This window comes from Mustela erminea, chromosome 1 (assembly GCF_009829155.1).
Source record: "Mustela erminea isolate mMusErm1 chromosome 1, mMusErm1.Pri, whole genome shotgun sequence".
Taxonomy (NCBI): domain Eukaryota; kingdom Metazoa; phylum Chordata; class Mammalia; order Carnivora; family Mustelidae; genus Mustela; species Mustela erminea.
The window spans coordinates 207,170,751-207,184,075 of NC_045614.1; the positions used below are offsets into that span (position 1 = coordinate 207,170,751).

Sequence of the window (13,325 nt, forward strand, 5' to 3'; positions counted from 1 at the left end):
AAAAAAAAAAGAAAGAAAGAATGACTCTCCTCTAAACTGTTTTTTCTTCAGATTTACACAGCAGTGAACTCCCAAGTAATAAACTCAGATGTCCCGCCTTCCCCAGAGACCACAGAACAGACCATAGGGGGTCCTGGCTACCTAATCATTTGCGACTCTGGTTTCCTGCAAATTCCATCAAGGACACAGATAACCCGCATTTAAACGGTGAGCATGGTGGTCAGTGAAGAACACAGGACATCGGTTTTCAGGATTGACATCTCTTTTAAACTTCAGTTCTTAAGCCCACTGAAGGCTGGGATTATCAGAACAAATAAGGAGGGATCTTTTTATGAAGGTGGTCAGCTGGCTTCTCCCCATGCGTGAGGGCACAGAATGAATCGGCAATCCTACCGTGCCCTCCACAAACGCTCACTGCCACCCTTTCCAGCCACCATCATCCACAAATCCAACACTCTCCTCTGCCTGAAAAGACCAACAACCATGTTCCTTCAGTCCCTAAAACCCGAACAAGTGGTCCTGGAGCCACTCGTTTCACAAAACCAGAGGAGGAGGATGACAATGACAATGAGGTAAAGTTCCTAGAAGTGACTCTAATAGGACGGCAGTCTGGGCGAGAAGGGTTATAAGGGACAAGGGACAGCATCCGACTGTCGGAGGCCTGATCCCCCACCACTCTTCTTGGTGGTGCCGTTCGCCATGTACTGAGATCCCCTGTGAGCCCCAGCATCTGGGCGAAAGGCAAAGGAGCTACCCATTTAATGTCAACCCCAAAAAGCCAAGGGCAAAGAAACAGTCCAATTTCCCCAGCGGCTGCCTTTGATCCCGCGCCAGAGGCAGCCTAAAAAACTCTGTGCTCAGGTGCCCACTTGGCTTCATCAACAAGCCTTGCTTTTTTCTGAAGACTCAGGATGAATTGTGCACTTTCAGGAGGTCTATAATTAACCAGCGTTCAGAAAGGATGCAGGTGGGGAGACAGGAGTCTGGTGATAGACTAAGAGCAGGGTTCAAAGTCAGGCGTACGCATTATCTACTAAAAGTCTAGTGCAAGCAACATCATGTGTCAACCAGCCGTTGTGAAGGACCAGCCAGATTGATAAAGGCACACACACCCCCTCACAAGGCCCAACGGGAGCTGGCCGGGGAAGCGACCTGGCCCTGCTTCCTACCTGATTGATGCTGGGGCGTCCCTGCTTCTTTTTGGAGGTAGTGTCCAGACCCCAAAGGGAAGAAAACCTGCTCCTCCGCTTGCTGGCGGATCTGGACATGGCCTGAGTACGACGTCTCACTCCCGTTTCCCCAGTGCGAGCTGCCACCTGCAAACAGTGAGGAATGACATCAACAAGAGCGAGGTGTCAGGAGGGCTCCCCTGCTCCAAGGGGTCCCCGCAACGCCACACCTCCAGGGGGCATCCTTCCGCGTGCTGGATGGGACACTGCCCAATTCATGAGTTACTTAATAAAGCCAATGAGATCTTCAAATTCATAGAAATTTTTTTAAAAAAGCCAACACTGACCCCACCGCCAAAGCATTTCATCTCTGACCCCTATACATGAGGACTTTGAGGGCCCTTCGTGGATTTAAGATAGAACCGAAAGGCTGGCAAACTCCATCACTGTCCGAAATCACAGGAAAACACAGTAACAGAATGTATAGGTTCTGTTTCCAAGAAGTAGGTGTCCTTCTGGTCACAGGATTGACCTTGAGCAGTAAGTTAAGCTAAGTAAGATTCTCCCCGAATGCCACAGAGTTGTTTCTACGTTCTGGAAAAACGGTGCCTGAGCGTCGGGAAAAACAGGATGTGCTGGTTCTTGTGATTCCACGTGAAAAATCTAAACTTAACCCACTCTTCCACTGATTTTCTCAGAATTCCGTAATTCCCTTCTTAGGGAAGTGACAGCGGTCCCCCAGTATCCTTTTCCCTCTGCCTCAGCTAGAGAAAGTCCCCAGGTAGCTGAGCACATGGCTACCCAGAGCTGACTTCTTTTCCTTTATAGCAGGACATGCGCTTGTGGCAAAGTCCTAGACAATGGGAGATAAGCAGAAGGGCCATACCAAGCTGCAGGAATCATCCTCAAGAAGAGGGCAACTTTCCCCTTCTCCATCGCTTCCCTCCTCAACAAAGGAAGGTCCATATGCGAACTAGTTAGTCTAGGACATTCAGACAGAACCCTTTCCAAGGACGGCAGGACCATCAGATGGAAGGGACCTGGGTCCGTGAAAGTGGCAAAGCCCCCTTACTGGCCTTACGTGTCCTATGTTTAGGAAAAGGGGGAATAAAAGATCTGTTTTGTTTAAAAAAAAAATAAACAAATAAAGGGAAGCTAAACTCTGTTGAGATATTTGCCAGATGCCAGCAGCCCAGATAAATATTTCCACTCCCCCCTCTTCCCACCAAGTTTAAATCTGCCTCTGGGACAAGGGCTCAAGGAGATGCCGCATCTCGGTGAGGACTCCAGAGTTCTTCCCAAGCACAAGCTCAAGCTTGAAGTGTATCCTATGGGCTATAAGCGAAGTCCCAGGAGCTTAAGTGAGGTCCCACTTAGGCCACCCACGGGCTTTCCTTTCATATAAGGGAGTGCCAGGAGATACAGCAAGTCAGACTTGAAATGAAACCTCCCCACCCATTCTTTGTTGCTGGAGATGAGTCTTGGAACCTCCTTGTCATAGATTCCCACACGGGCCACTCCCAGGGTGATGACTGCCAACTGGCAGCAGTCTAGGGACTGAAACACCGTTGGGTAACATCAGGGCCCCCCAGCCATCAAGCACGGTGGTTAGAAGGCACACCTCTTTGGGCTTTTAAGTCCCCTAGAAGCTCCATGAGCAGACTGGCAAAGACATTACAAACAGGAACCCAAACAGCTTCTCTGCATGGGTATCGGGGGAAGGTTTTGGTCCCAAGTGAAAATAGGAAGATGAGATCTTGTGTTTTCCCAGCTTGGCAAAGAAGAAAACCCAGATCCGGGCAGATAAAAATCCCACATCCAACACCACATTACAGAAACAGCTCTGATCTAGGATTATTATGCTCAAGGTGCTGCCGAGGGGGACCAAAAAAAAAAAAAATCCCAAACCAAAAGGCACATGTCTACTTGAAACGGATAAACATTTTCTCTATTCTCCTCACCTTCTTAGAGGTAAACACAAGTTGTAAAAAGAATAAGCCTATAGTGTGCTCACGAAATCCATGCTCGTGTGACTATTTCAATGATCAGTTAAGCTTATCGTCACAAAATGAGGCCAAGAACCACTAAATAAATGGTATTAAAGTTAAAAATCCTGGAGGGGAAAAAGCGTCCCTTTGGCCTCATATTTATCTACCTCCGTATTAATAGATAAATTCACCAACAGGCGCCTGAGTGGCTCAGTGGGTTAAAGTCTCTGCCTTCTGCTCAGGTCATGATCTCAGGGTCCTGGGATCGAGCCCCACATCAGGCTCTCTGCTCAGCAGGGAGCCTGCTTGCCCCCCTCTCTCTGCCTGCCTCTCTGCCTACTTGTGATCTCTCTCTTGCTGTCAAATAAATAAATAAAATCTTTAAAAAAAGAAAAAACAGATAAATTCACCTATGGATACATGCACACACACATACAGGCAGCCGTATGTAAATATAGGGCCGATGTATTACCCTGATTATATATTCATATGTACCTGTATTATTACCTTGGTTACTTCCCTGTGGCACACATGAATACTGGATCTACCATGTCTATTTAATTGCTTCTTTCTTCTGCATCTCCCCCCACAAGAATATAATCTCCAATAGGAAAAGAACTTTGGGTTGTCTGCTGCTAGAAACCTGATCGCAAAAATAAGTGACATATGCCAGGCTTCCCATGTACTTGTTGACTGAATTGGAGAAAATAAATAAACCAACATCACAAAGCAAAAGCAGAGATCCTGCATAACGTGGTTCCAACAGTAACTCTTCAGTTTATAATTCTGGAAAAACTGAGCCCAGAAGAGAAACTTCTTTAAAAAAAAAAAAAAGATTTTATTTATTTGACAGAAAGAGCGCACAAGCAGGGAGAGTAGCAGGCAGAGGGAAGGCTCTCTGCTGAGCAAGGAGCCCTATATGAGCCTCGATCCCAGGACCCTGGGATCATGACCTGAGCTGAAGGCAGCCACTTAACTGACTGAGCCACCCACGTGCCCCCAGAAGAGAAACTTCTACAATCATAAATATTCTCAGTTACCGGTTGACCAGTTGGTTTAGTCTGTTTAACCAATGGGTGCTTCCCCGAGGGCTCTATTCTAAACTGCCGGGGGCCCTAGAAACTGCTGAACTAAGTACAACCCCCAACACAATAATGACCCAAAACAAGCTCAGGGATTTGGGGGTGAGTAGGGGGGAAGCTGGCAAAAGAACTAGTAGACGAGAGCTCCAGAGTTTCTCAATGATCTTTGCCCAGACAATGCCTCCCTTTGTGGCCGGAACCTGATTACTCTATCATTCTGCTCATCTGTGCAAACAAGAACAATGATAACCTTCTTTCAAAGAGTACAGTGGGGACCCTTCAGTTAATTACTGCAAATCACTGAGCATTATGGGAAGCCCTCCTGGTGAATGGGACTTAAATTGTAGCCCAAATCTCCTCGCCGTCCCCCCCGCCCCCCTGCCCGGCTGCCCTCACACTTCTTCGTCCCATGCACCCCCCACCTTAAAAGAAGAAGAAGGGGAAAAAAAAAAATTCTGGACAAAAGCTGATTGAAGCCTGTTTCAATCCCAAGGAAAAAAAATTCCCTGGGGTCAAATGACAAGGAGAGGAGGAAAAAAATAAGTCTCCAATAAATCAGACTGTAAAATTCCCTACCCGGGATCTCCTACAGGAACGGGAGCAGCAAACAGGAACAGATACCTGACAGCCTTGCCTAACTGGTTCTGTCTGAAGCAAAACCCCTCATGGAAAAGAGAAGTTTGCACGGGCACCTAGACACACGGGCACCTAGAACCACACTGCAGACGCAGCTGCGGGGGAGCGGGGAGGAAACACCAAAGGAAGAGAAAGCTGCACGTAAGGAATTAAATATCCTCCTTTGCGGGCACCTGGCTGGCTCATATGGTTAAGCGTCTGCCTTCAGCTCAGGTCATGATCCTAGGGTCCTGGGATCAAGTCCCACATCGGGCTCCCTGCTCCATGGCAGGAAGCCTGCTTCTCCCTCTCCCACTTCCCCTGCTTGTGTTCCCTCTCTCGCTGTGTCTGTCTCTGTCAAATAAATAAATAAGGTCTTAATATATATATATATTCTCTAAAATCACTGATCAGGGACGCCTGGGTGGCTCCAGTCGGTTAAGCGTCTGCCTTCGGCTCAGGTCACCATCCCAAAGTCCTGGAGCCTCACATCGGGCTCCCTGCTCAGCGGAGAGCCTGCTTCTCCCCCCAACTTGTGCATTAGCTCTCTCTCTCTGCCTCTCTCTACTTTTATTTAAAAAATAAATAAATAAAATAAAATCACTGCCCAAAAAGCCTAAGTTCCTAACTCTCCCATGTTGAACTGGCCAGACAGTCACAGCCTGCCCATCAAAAGAAAAAGAATACACAAATCACAGATAGTGAGGCAGAGGAAATTAGACAGTCGGCAGATAAACTACAGAAGGGTAACAATACAGTGATTTACTTCCTTGTTTCAGAGAAGTCAGCTCTGATGGCTTTGAAGAAAGTGAGGCAAAGAAGTTTTAGGTGGATCACAGAATTATTTCTTATAAAAACCTCATCAAGCCCAGGAAAAGGAAAAAGGTCATTCGGATGCTTGGGGTTTAGAATTAATACGGGACCTGCACCATGGATGCATGGCAGCTTATGAGCTGCCATAAGCTCCCGTAACACAAAAGCCACCTCGACATTCTTGCAAGGCAGCCAACAAGAATTTTTATCCCAATTTGGGGTTTTTGTTTGTTTGTTTTGTTTTGTTTTTTGCACAATAGGCAAACTGAGATTTGGTCAAGTTAAAATGGATGTACAGGTCTCAGAGAAACAGCCCTAGAGCCTCAAACTAAAAACCATTTGCAAGATTAGACATCACAGCACGTTGACCCATCCCTACAAAAAAGAAAAGAGAAGAAAAAAGGACTTAATAGCTATATGGAGAGGTTGTAGCCAGGGAGAGCAAGAGAGACCAAGAGCTGAGCTGTAATTAGCAGAACAAATCAGGATGCCAGTTTTAATAACTCCAGAAATTGGTTTAAGACTTCTTTAAAAATGTAAATCTACCCCTAATTATCTGAATGATGACGCTAATCTATTTATAAAGAATACAAACGCCTCTGACTGAATTACAGCTCTGAACTCAATTGAAGGGTACAGCTGACACGGCAAGCCAAGAGCAGCACAGCCAAGGTCTTCCAAAGCCGCTTCTGGAACCTGAGCCTTAACATTTAATTCCGCAGCAAATGTGCTAAAGGTGCAGTACATGTTAAGTGGGTGTTGAGTTGGATGGGTTGAAACCGTGTTACTCGCACAGCAATTTTTGAGAAGAAAGGAGCCAAAAGCACATAAAGCTGTTCGCAATTTAGCAAGCACATAAAATTACAGACTGCAAACACACAACACGACGAGGCAATCTGCCGCTCTGGAGGTCAGGGGAACACTCTCCTTCCGGAGCAAACACGTTATGTCGGTCGGGCTGGAAAATCACGGAAGATCTGTACCTTCCTCGAACGCATCGGCGAGTCATGACTGTCCAGAACTGATTTCCAGAATTACAATATTTAAAATTAGAGTGAGAAGGATGATCTCCAAAGAGATCTATGTTTACTAAATGGTTTATATGATTTTGTGCGTGTGTGTCAAATGTATTTATGCAGGAGAGAGCTCTCCACTTAACATTTCCACGAGGTTAATATCAAAAAAATCTGTATTTGGATAAAAACCAGGACACTGCCTAAAGATGACACGACTTATCAACAAACACTACACGCAGAGATCTCTTAAGATAATAACTTTCATGTCTTCTTTGCACGGTAATTTAGGGCCCATCAAGACAGGCGTTCAGTAATAAATTTCAGAACAGATTCAAACGAAGATCTGTACCCACCACAGAGGGAGGGGACACGTCAGACATCCACACATAGCAGTAAATTAGAAAAACACGGCCGACACTCTTGTCGAGTCCTGCTCAGGATTAACAGTCAAGATAAATATTTCTTAAACACACCTCAGCCTCTACTCACCAGGGTATGAAAGGACGATACAGAAAAGATCCCAAGACGGCCCATCGCCACTTTCGTTGGTCGGCTTGCAAAAGCAAGTAGCCTTTTGGGGTTTGGCAGCTCCCCGCCTTGGAGGCTAGCTAAGTAACAGCGGTAACGAAATAGGTCCATTTGGAACTGTTCAAGGTTTTGCTCCCAAACAAAGATCTACAGTGGTGAAAAGGTGAGTAAAAGGGAAAACAAACATTAACAACTTCATCCTCCACAAACGTTACAGATCTGTATGTTCTCAAGGTACTGATCACACTTGTAAGGGGTAAACAACAGGTACCCTAAATTTCCTAGGGAACAGCAGCTCAAGACTTACTGTTTTCATAACTTAGTGTTTTTTTCCTCCCACAAAGATCTACAGTCATACATTAAGTTTGGTAAACAGAAAGTATATGTTAGTTGCTCTGTGTGTCCCGTTACAGATGTCACTTTTGTGGGCCATTCTAGCCCATCAGCTCCAAGCTCTGGGCCACAAACCCAAATGTAGGATTTCTACCACTGGAGAATTCTAGGACTTACCAAGAGAAGACTTCTCATAGAAAGACGTAGAAAAAAAGGAAAAGTGAGGTGAATTAAAGATCACAAGCAAAGAGACCAGGAGCTGTTGGGAAGAGGTCATGGCAGACAGTTCAGGGTGGGAAGCAGAAAACACTAGAAGGTGAAGACTGAGGCTCTGGAATAGAATTCCAACCACAGGGTATATCCAAGATATGCATCCTCATTTTTCTTTTCTTTTCGTGTGAGTGTGTGTGTGTGTGTGTGTGTGTGTGTGTGTCCTTGTTTTTCAAAATGGCAAGTAATACTTACTTTCTAAGACGGAAGTGATATTTAAAGATCATGCAAGAATGAGACTCAGTTCAGGGTCTGGTGCACAGCGAGGGCTCAGTGATGTCAGCCATGATCTGGATAACGACTAATGGTGGACATGGACTTTTTACTTTGACATGAAATATAGTGTTCGCGTACGTCCACGTCCACAGCAGTATTCACAATAGCCAGAAAGTGGAAAGAGTCCAAATGTCCACCCGTGGACAAACGGATAAACTATGGTGTGTACAAAGATCCACTACAATGTGGATCAAGCCCCAAACATGACACAAACGGCAAGAATTCACACACAAAAGGTCATGTGTTATATAATTCCGCTTCCATCAAACATCCAAAATGGGTGAATCCATTGAGACAGAGCGCCGGGAGCAGGGGGAAGCGATTTAACAGGAACAGGGCTTTCTTCTGGGGTGAAAGACGATGTCTGGCAACAAGACAGAGGTTGTGGGGGCTCAATACTGTGAATGAACAAAATGCCACTGAATTGGACATTTCGAAATGGGTCATTGTACACCATGTGACTTTCGTGTCAATGACAATAAATACCGTGTCTGGTAACAGCGGGCGAGACCCACAGGACACCACAGGCTGGCCCATGCCATCAACCGCTCAGTGATTTAAATTCACTTACCTACATAATTATTTCCTAAACATTAAGACAAAGCTTCAAAGCATGACTAGATGGCTATCACAGGCATGGAAACAACTGAGTAGAAGGCAAACGTGTCCTCTGTCTGTCACCTCGCACAGTCTTTCTTTATACTTCTACTCAAACACTGCCAACACATTTTTTTAAAAGACACTCTACCTTTTCTAAATTGAGGAATCGGGAGTGTGTCCCCCCACAGCAGAGCGCCTCATCAACCTAAGCGGGGGAGGGGGGCAACCTCCAGACTCGGCAATTTCACAAATGCCCTAGAAGGAGCGTGGTACCAGTGGGAGTGAGAAGCCTCCTCTATTAGATTCTTTCCATGTGATATTGTACCTCCTGCTCACAACAATCGGCTGGGAACGGTGGGCGAGGGACAGTGACTGTCACAGTAAAGAATTCAGCCACCCAGATGACAGGCTAATAACATCACCAATGATCCTCTGTCATTCCAAGGAGCCCAAGAACTTGGGAGCCCTACCACTCCCCCACCCAAGTCCCAACGCGGAAGACCGAGTACCTGGTCCAATATAGTTTTCTTCTTCTTTGAATCAGTGACTGAAGACAGCTGCATCTCGCCCATTTTCTTCATCTTTTCATCCATATCAATCTTCTGTTCCAGTTTTTTGATTTCAGACTTGAGAAGCCGGAGCGTGTCTTCCTTGTGGTGGTGCCTTGCGACGGCCGCCGCGCAGGCAGAGTGGATGGCGGTGATCCAGTTCTCCAGCTCCGTCTGGCTGGTGGTCTGCAGTTGCGGGGGGGGGGAGAAACAGCCGCCTCTTAGGTTATGAGCAGGGAACCAGCGCATTTCTAGTAAAGCCACGGCCCTGGGAGTCAGGGTGACAGGTCTGCATACGCAGTGGGTCAGGCTCACCATCCCGACCTCCCCTTGCAGAGACACTGAAACAAGGAGGTCTGGGGTCAGACACCACACCCACCCCCGGCCTCCAAGAGCTGCGTGGGATGGGAGTCTCTGGGTCTGCTCAGAACTCGCTTGTTGTGACGGAATGAATTTGTCTCCCCCAAATTCAAATGTTGGAATCCTAACCCCACTGTGTGATGGTATGAGGGGGTGAGGTCTTTGCCAAGTGCTTAGGTCATGCGGGTGGAGCCTTCCTGTGGCAGATTAGCGCTCCTATAAAAAGCGGCCAGGGAGCTAACTAGTCCCCTTCTGCCAAGGGAGGACACAGCAAGAAGATGCAGTCTCTGAATCAGGAGGCAGGCCTGCCCAGAACTCAACCATGCCCCCACCCTGATCTGTGACTTCCAGCCTCCGGAAGGTGAGAAATAAACATCTATCGCTTACAAGCCACCCGCTTATTTATTTGTTTTCTTGTCCATTTATGTGAACAGCAGTCCGAACTTAAGACACTTGTATATGTGATAATCCTATACGGAGAGTTTACTTTCTGGCGGAGAGGGTTGTTCTGAACCAAAGGTCAGTTTTCAGAGAGGGCTGGTCAGTTCCAAGGTCAAGATCGAGGCCAAGGAACATCACTGGCCAGGGAACACACCAGCCCTGCCTCCGGCGAGCTGCTGTGACCCAAATCCACAGGCCCTGTGCCAGAGTCAAGCAGCAATGACACAGTTAGGGTTGCGGAAGGAGCTCAAGGCAGCCAGAAGCAGCGTTATGTTCGGGGACACGTGGGAGTTTTCTAGGAAGTGGAGCCACCCAGCAGCGAGGAACGGCTTTTCCCATTCCGTTCTCCTTTAACATGGCCATCCCCCAGCAACAGACAAGCAACTCAAAGCAACTCAAGGGGCTCTGAAAGGGGAAAGTCAGAGAACAGTCTGGGGGAGACAGCTCATTTGCACTAAACCACCATTACAAATACTTCAGGAACTGAGTCAAGAGTATCTCTAAGTGAAGACAGGCTAGAATTTTCCGGGTATCCCCTGAAGCCCGGAGAGGTTTAATAAACACTCGGAAATTAGCTCACTGAAGAAAAAGGTCTATTCGGCCACTTGAGTACTAAAGTAAGAGCCAACATCATTTTTACGCACAAAACACTGATTTTTTTTTCCCCCTCCCTCTCTGATGCAACTTCTTAGTCTCCAAACTTACTGGAGGGCTGGCTGGTGAACAAAATTCCAGTCATGGGCCCCTACTGCCTGGTATTCTGCACCCCAGCAACCAAAGACCACCCCAGATGTCCACGTTATTTCTGAATCCCCTCAGTCTGGTGTCCCACAGAGGGAACTGAGACATGGTGCCAGCCAACAGAGCTACCACCTTCCAGGAAGACCTCAACAGCCCGGCAGTTGAGACTTTTAGAGAGAAGTGTATGCCTGCGCCTGACGAAGACATCAGGGAGCTGGACGTTCTCAGAGGAGCGGCAGAGTGAAGCAAATGGAATCATCTTGTGGAAACTGAGGGGGAGAAGAGGAGGTAGTGACAGCGGAAATTCAAGGTAAATACTTGTAGGGACCCACGGGACATTCACCTTTAAATGTTTAATGTTGCTTCAAACTGTTAAGGTGTATCTCCTCTTAGAAAGTCACTCTCTTCTGTTTTATCTTTATATATTACTTTCAAGTAACTCCAGAAAAATACAGAGTTTTAGGTCCTCCCATATGTGATAAATGCACCAGGCTTGTTCCTGCCTGGTACAGAGCACAGGGTTTGACCCTTAGAGTCTCTCGGTGCCTGGGCATTAGTGGGTATGTTTCCAAGTAGAGTTACTTTTCATCTATCTAATTAACTATCTGTCTAGGGAGGGAGCTAAGGAAGGAGGGAGGGAGAAGTTAGCTCAGGTGGAAAAACAAGCTAGTAAGGGTTCTTCTCTAAAAGAAAAGCTTTGAGGGGGCGCCTGGGTGGCTCAGTCGGTTGAGCTTCTGCCTTTGGCTCAGGTCATGATTCCAGAACCTTGGGATGGAGCCCCATGTCAGGATCCCTGCTCAGCAGGGAGGCTGCTTCTCCCTCTCCCTTTGCCCCTCCCAAGCTCATTCTCTCTCTCTCTCTCAAATACACAAAATCTTAAAAAAAAAAAAAAAAAAAAAAAAAAGGAGGGGGGAGCCTGGGTGGCTCAGTTAGTTAAGCATCTGCCTTTGGCTCAGGTCATGATCTGAGGGTCCTGGGATTGAACCCCGCATCAGGCTCTCTGCTCAGCATGAAGTCCGCTTCTCCCTCTAACTCTGCCTCTATGCACGCCCTCTCTCTCTAATGAGTGAAATCTTAGGAAAAAAAAAAAAAAAAAGCTTCCAGGAAGAAAATACCAAGTGCAGGCGAAGATATTGCGCAACCAGGATTCCCAGGCTCTGCTGGCTGCTGCTGGATGGAAATATACCACCGGTGTAAGTGCTCTGGAAAGCTACTGGAGGATACCTAAGAAAAGTCATGGCTTGTGACCCCAAAAATGCAATCCAGGGTACACCGCTCAATGAAAATGCATGCACACGCTCACCTGAATACATACACCAAGATGGTTACAGCAGCAGCATCTGCAATGGGCCAAACTGGACACCGCCCACGGCAGAATGCATACGTAACGTGAGGTATGATCGCGCGATGAAGCACGCTACAGCACGGAGAACTTAAGACCACAACGGGAATACACCTCACGCACGTAACCCTGAGGACGAGCTGTCAGACATACAAGAATAGAGACTACGATTCTCCTGGTCTAAAGCACAAACACAGACAAAACCAGATGTACTGTTACAAGTCAGAAGAGGAGAGCTTTGCGGGGAGCTGGGGAGGGAGAAGCAGCTGGAAGGAACCACGAGGGGGGCGTCTGGGGCACTGGCCATGTTCGGCTCCGTGGTCCGGGTGCTGGATACACACGCGTACGACATGGGGGTATGAGCTTTTGAAATGCCATCAAAATGTGTACTTTCCTGTGTAGAAATTATACTTTAATAGCAAGTTCACAAAAAAAAAAAAAAAACCTTCTAAGATTCAGCACCCTAAATTTACGCAGAATTTTTCTGTGACTATCCTAAAAATAATAGATTTCAGGTTTCATTTTTCCTTAAAAGTTGTCTCTAGAAGATTGCAAGGGAAGCTCCAAGCAGCCCGATCCTCTCAATGGGGCCCCGGTCATCGGATAAGCAGCTGCCTCCTTGAGCTGAAGCATGCGTTTTCCTTTGCGTGTACAGCTCAGGGGACGCAGTGAGCACTCAGACTTTAGGGGAGCCGGCGTTTTCACTTATTCAAAAGAACACCGCTGGGAGCGTCTCAGACAGAATCTATGGGGAGGCAGCACGTGCCATGAGGAGAGGCGCGTCTGCTGTAGAAACACCTAGCACATCAACGACGCTTGCTGTGAGGGGGCATCTGTCCCCCGCAGCGGCTCCTCAGCCACCTCCCGCCTCCGTGAGAAACCCCCACCCCCAGACCCCTCCCACCTTACCCCAGGGAGCAAGAAAAGGAAACCTACATGCCTGATGGCAGATCTGAAGAATTATTGGTTAAGATCTCCAACCACATGATACAGGCTCTGCTAATTTAAGTTAGAAATTTAAAATTTTTAAAATAAAAAACATTCCCCTAGAAGGGGCCCAGGTGCACTTTACAGGTGGGGAAACCAAAGCCCAGAAAAAGTTAGATATAACACAGGAATTTATTGCAAACCTTGATCTTGACCAATCCCGTGCTGAAAATCATTTTGTTACATGCCACGCTGCTCCTGAACCCCTAGTTCTCG

The 13,325-nt window shown here is 47.1% G+C and overlaps 1 protein-coding gene across 10 annotated transcripts in view; it reads right to left on the reverse strand.

Annotated features, from left to right (window-relative positions):
• Nucleotides 1-13,325, reverse strand: part of TIAM1 (TIAM Rac1 associated GEF 1) — a 383,887-nt gene that overhangs the window by 86,315 nt on the left and 284,247 nt on the right. For all 10 annotated transcript variants that reach the window (XM_032353687.1, XM_032353692.1, XM_032353699.1 and 7 more), the window contains 3 exons: nucleotides 9,200-9,424; nucleotides 7,173-7,358; nucleotides 1,170-1,316 (listed from right to left, as the gene is read on the reverse strand). In XM_032353687.1, the coding sequence (XP_032209578.1) occupies nucleotides 1,170-1,316; nucleotides 7,173-7,358; nucleotides 9,200-9,424 (558 nt within the window). The remainder of the gene's footprint in view (nucleotides 1-1,169; nucleotides 1,317-7,172; nucleotides 7,359-9,199; nucleotides 9,425-13,325) is intronic.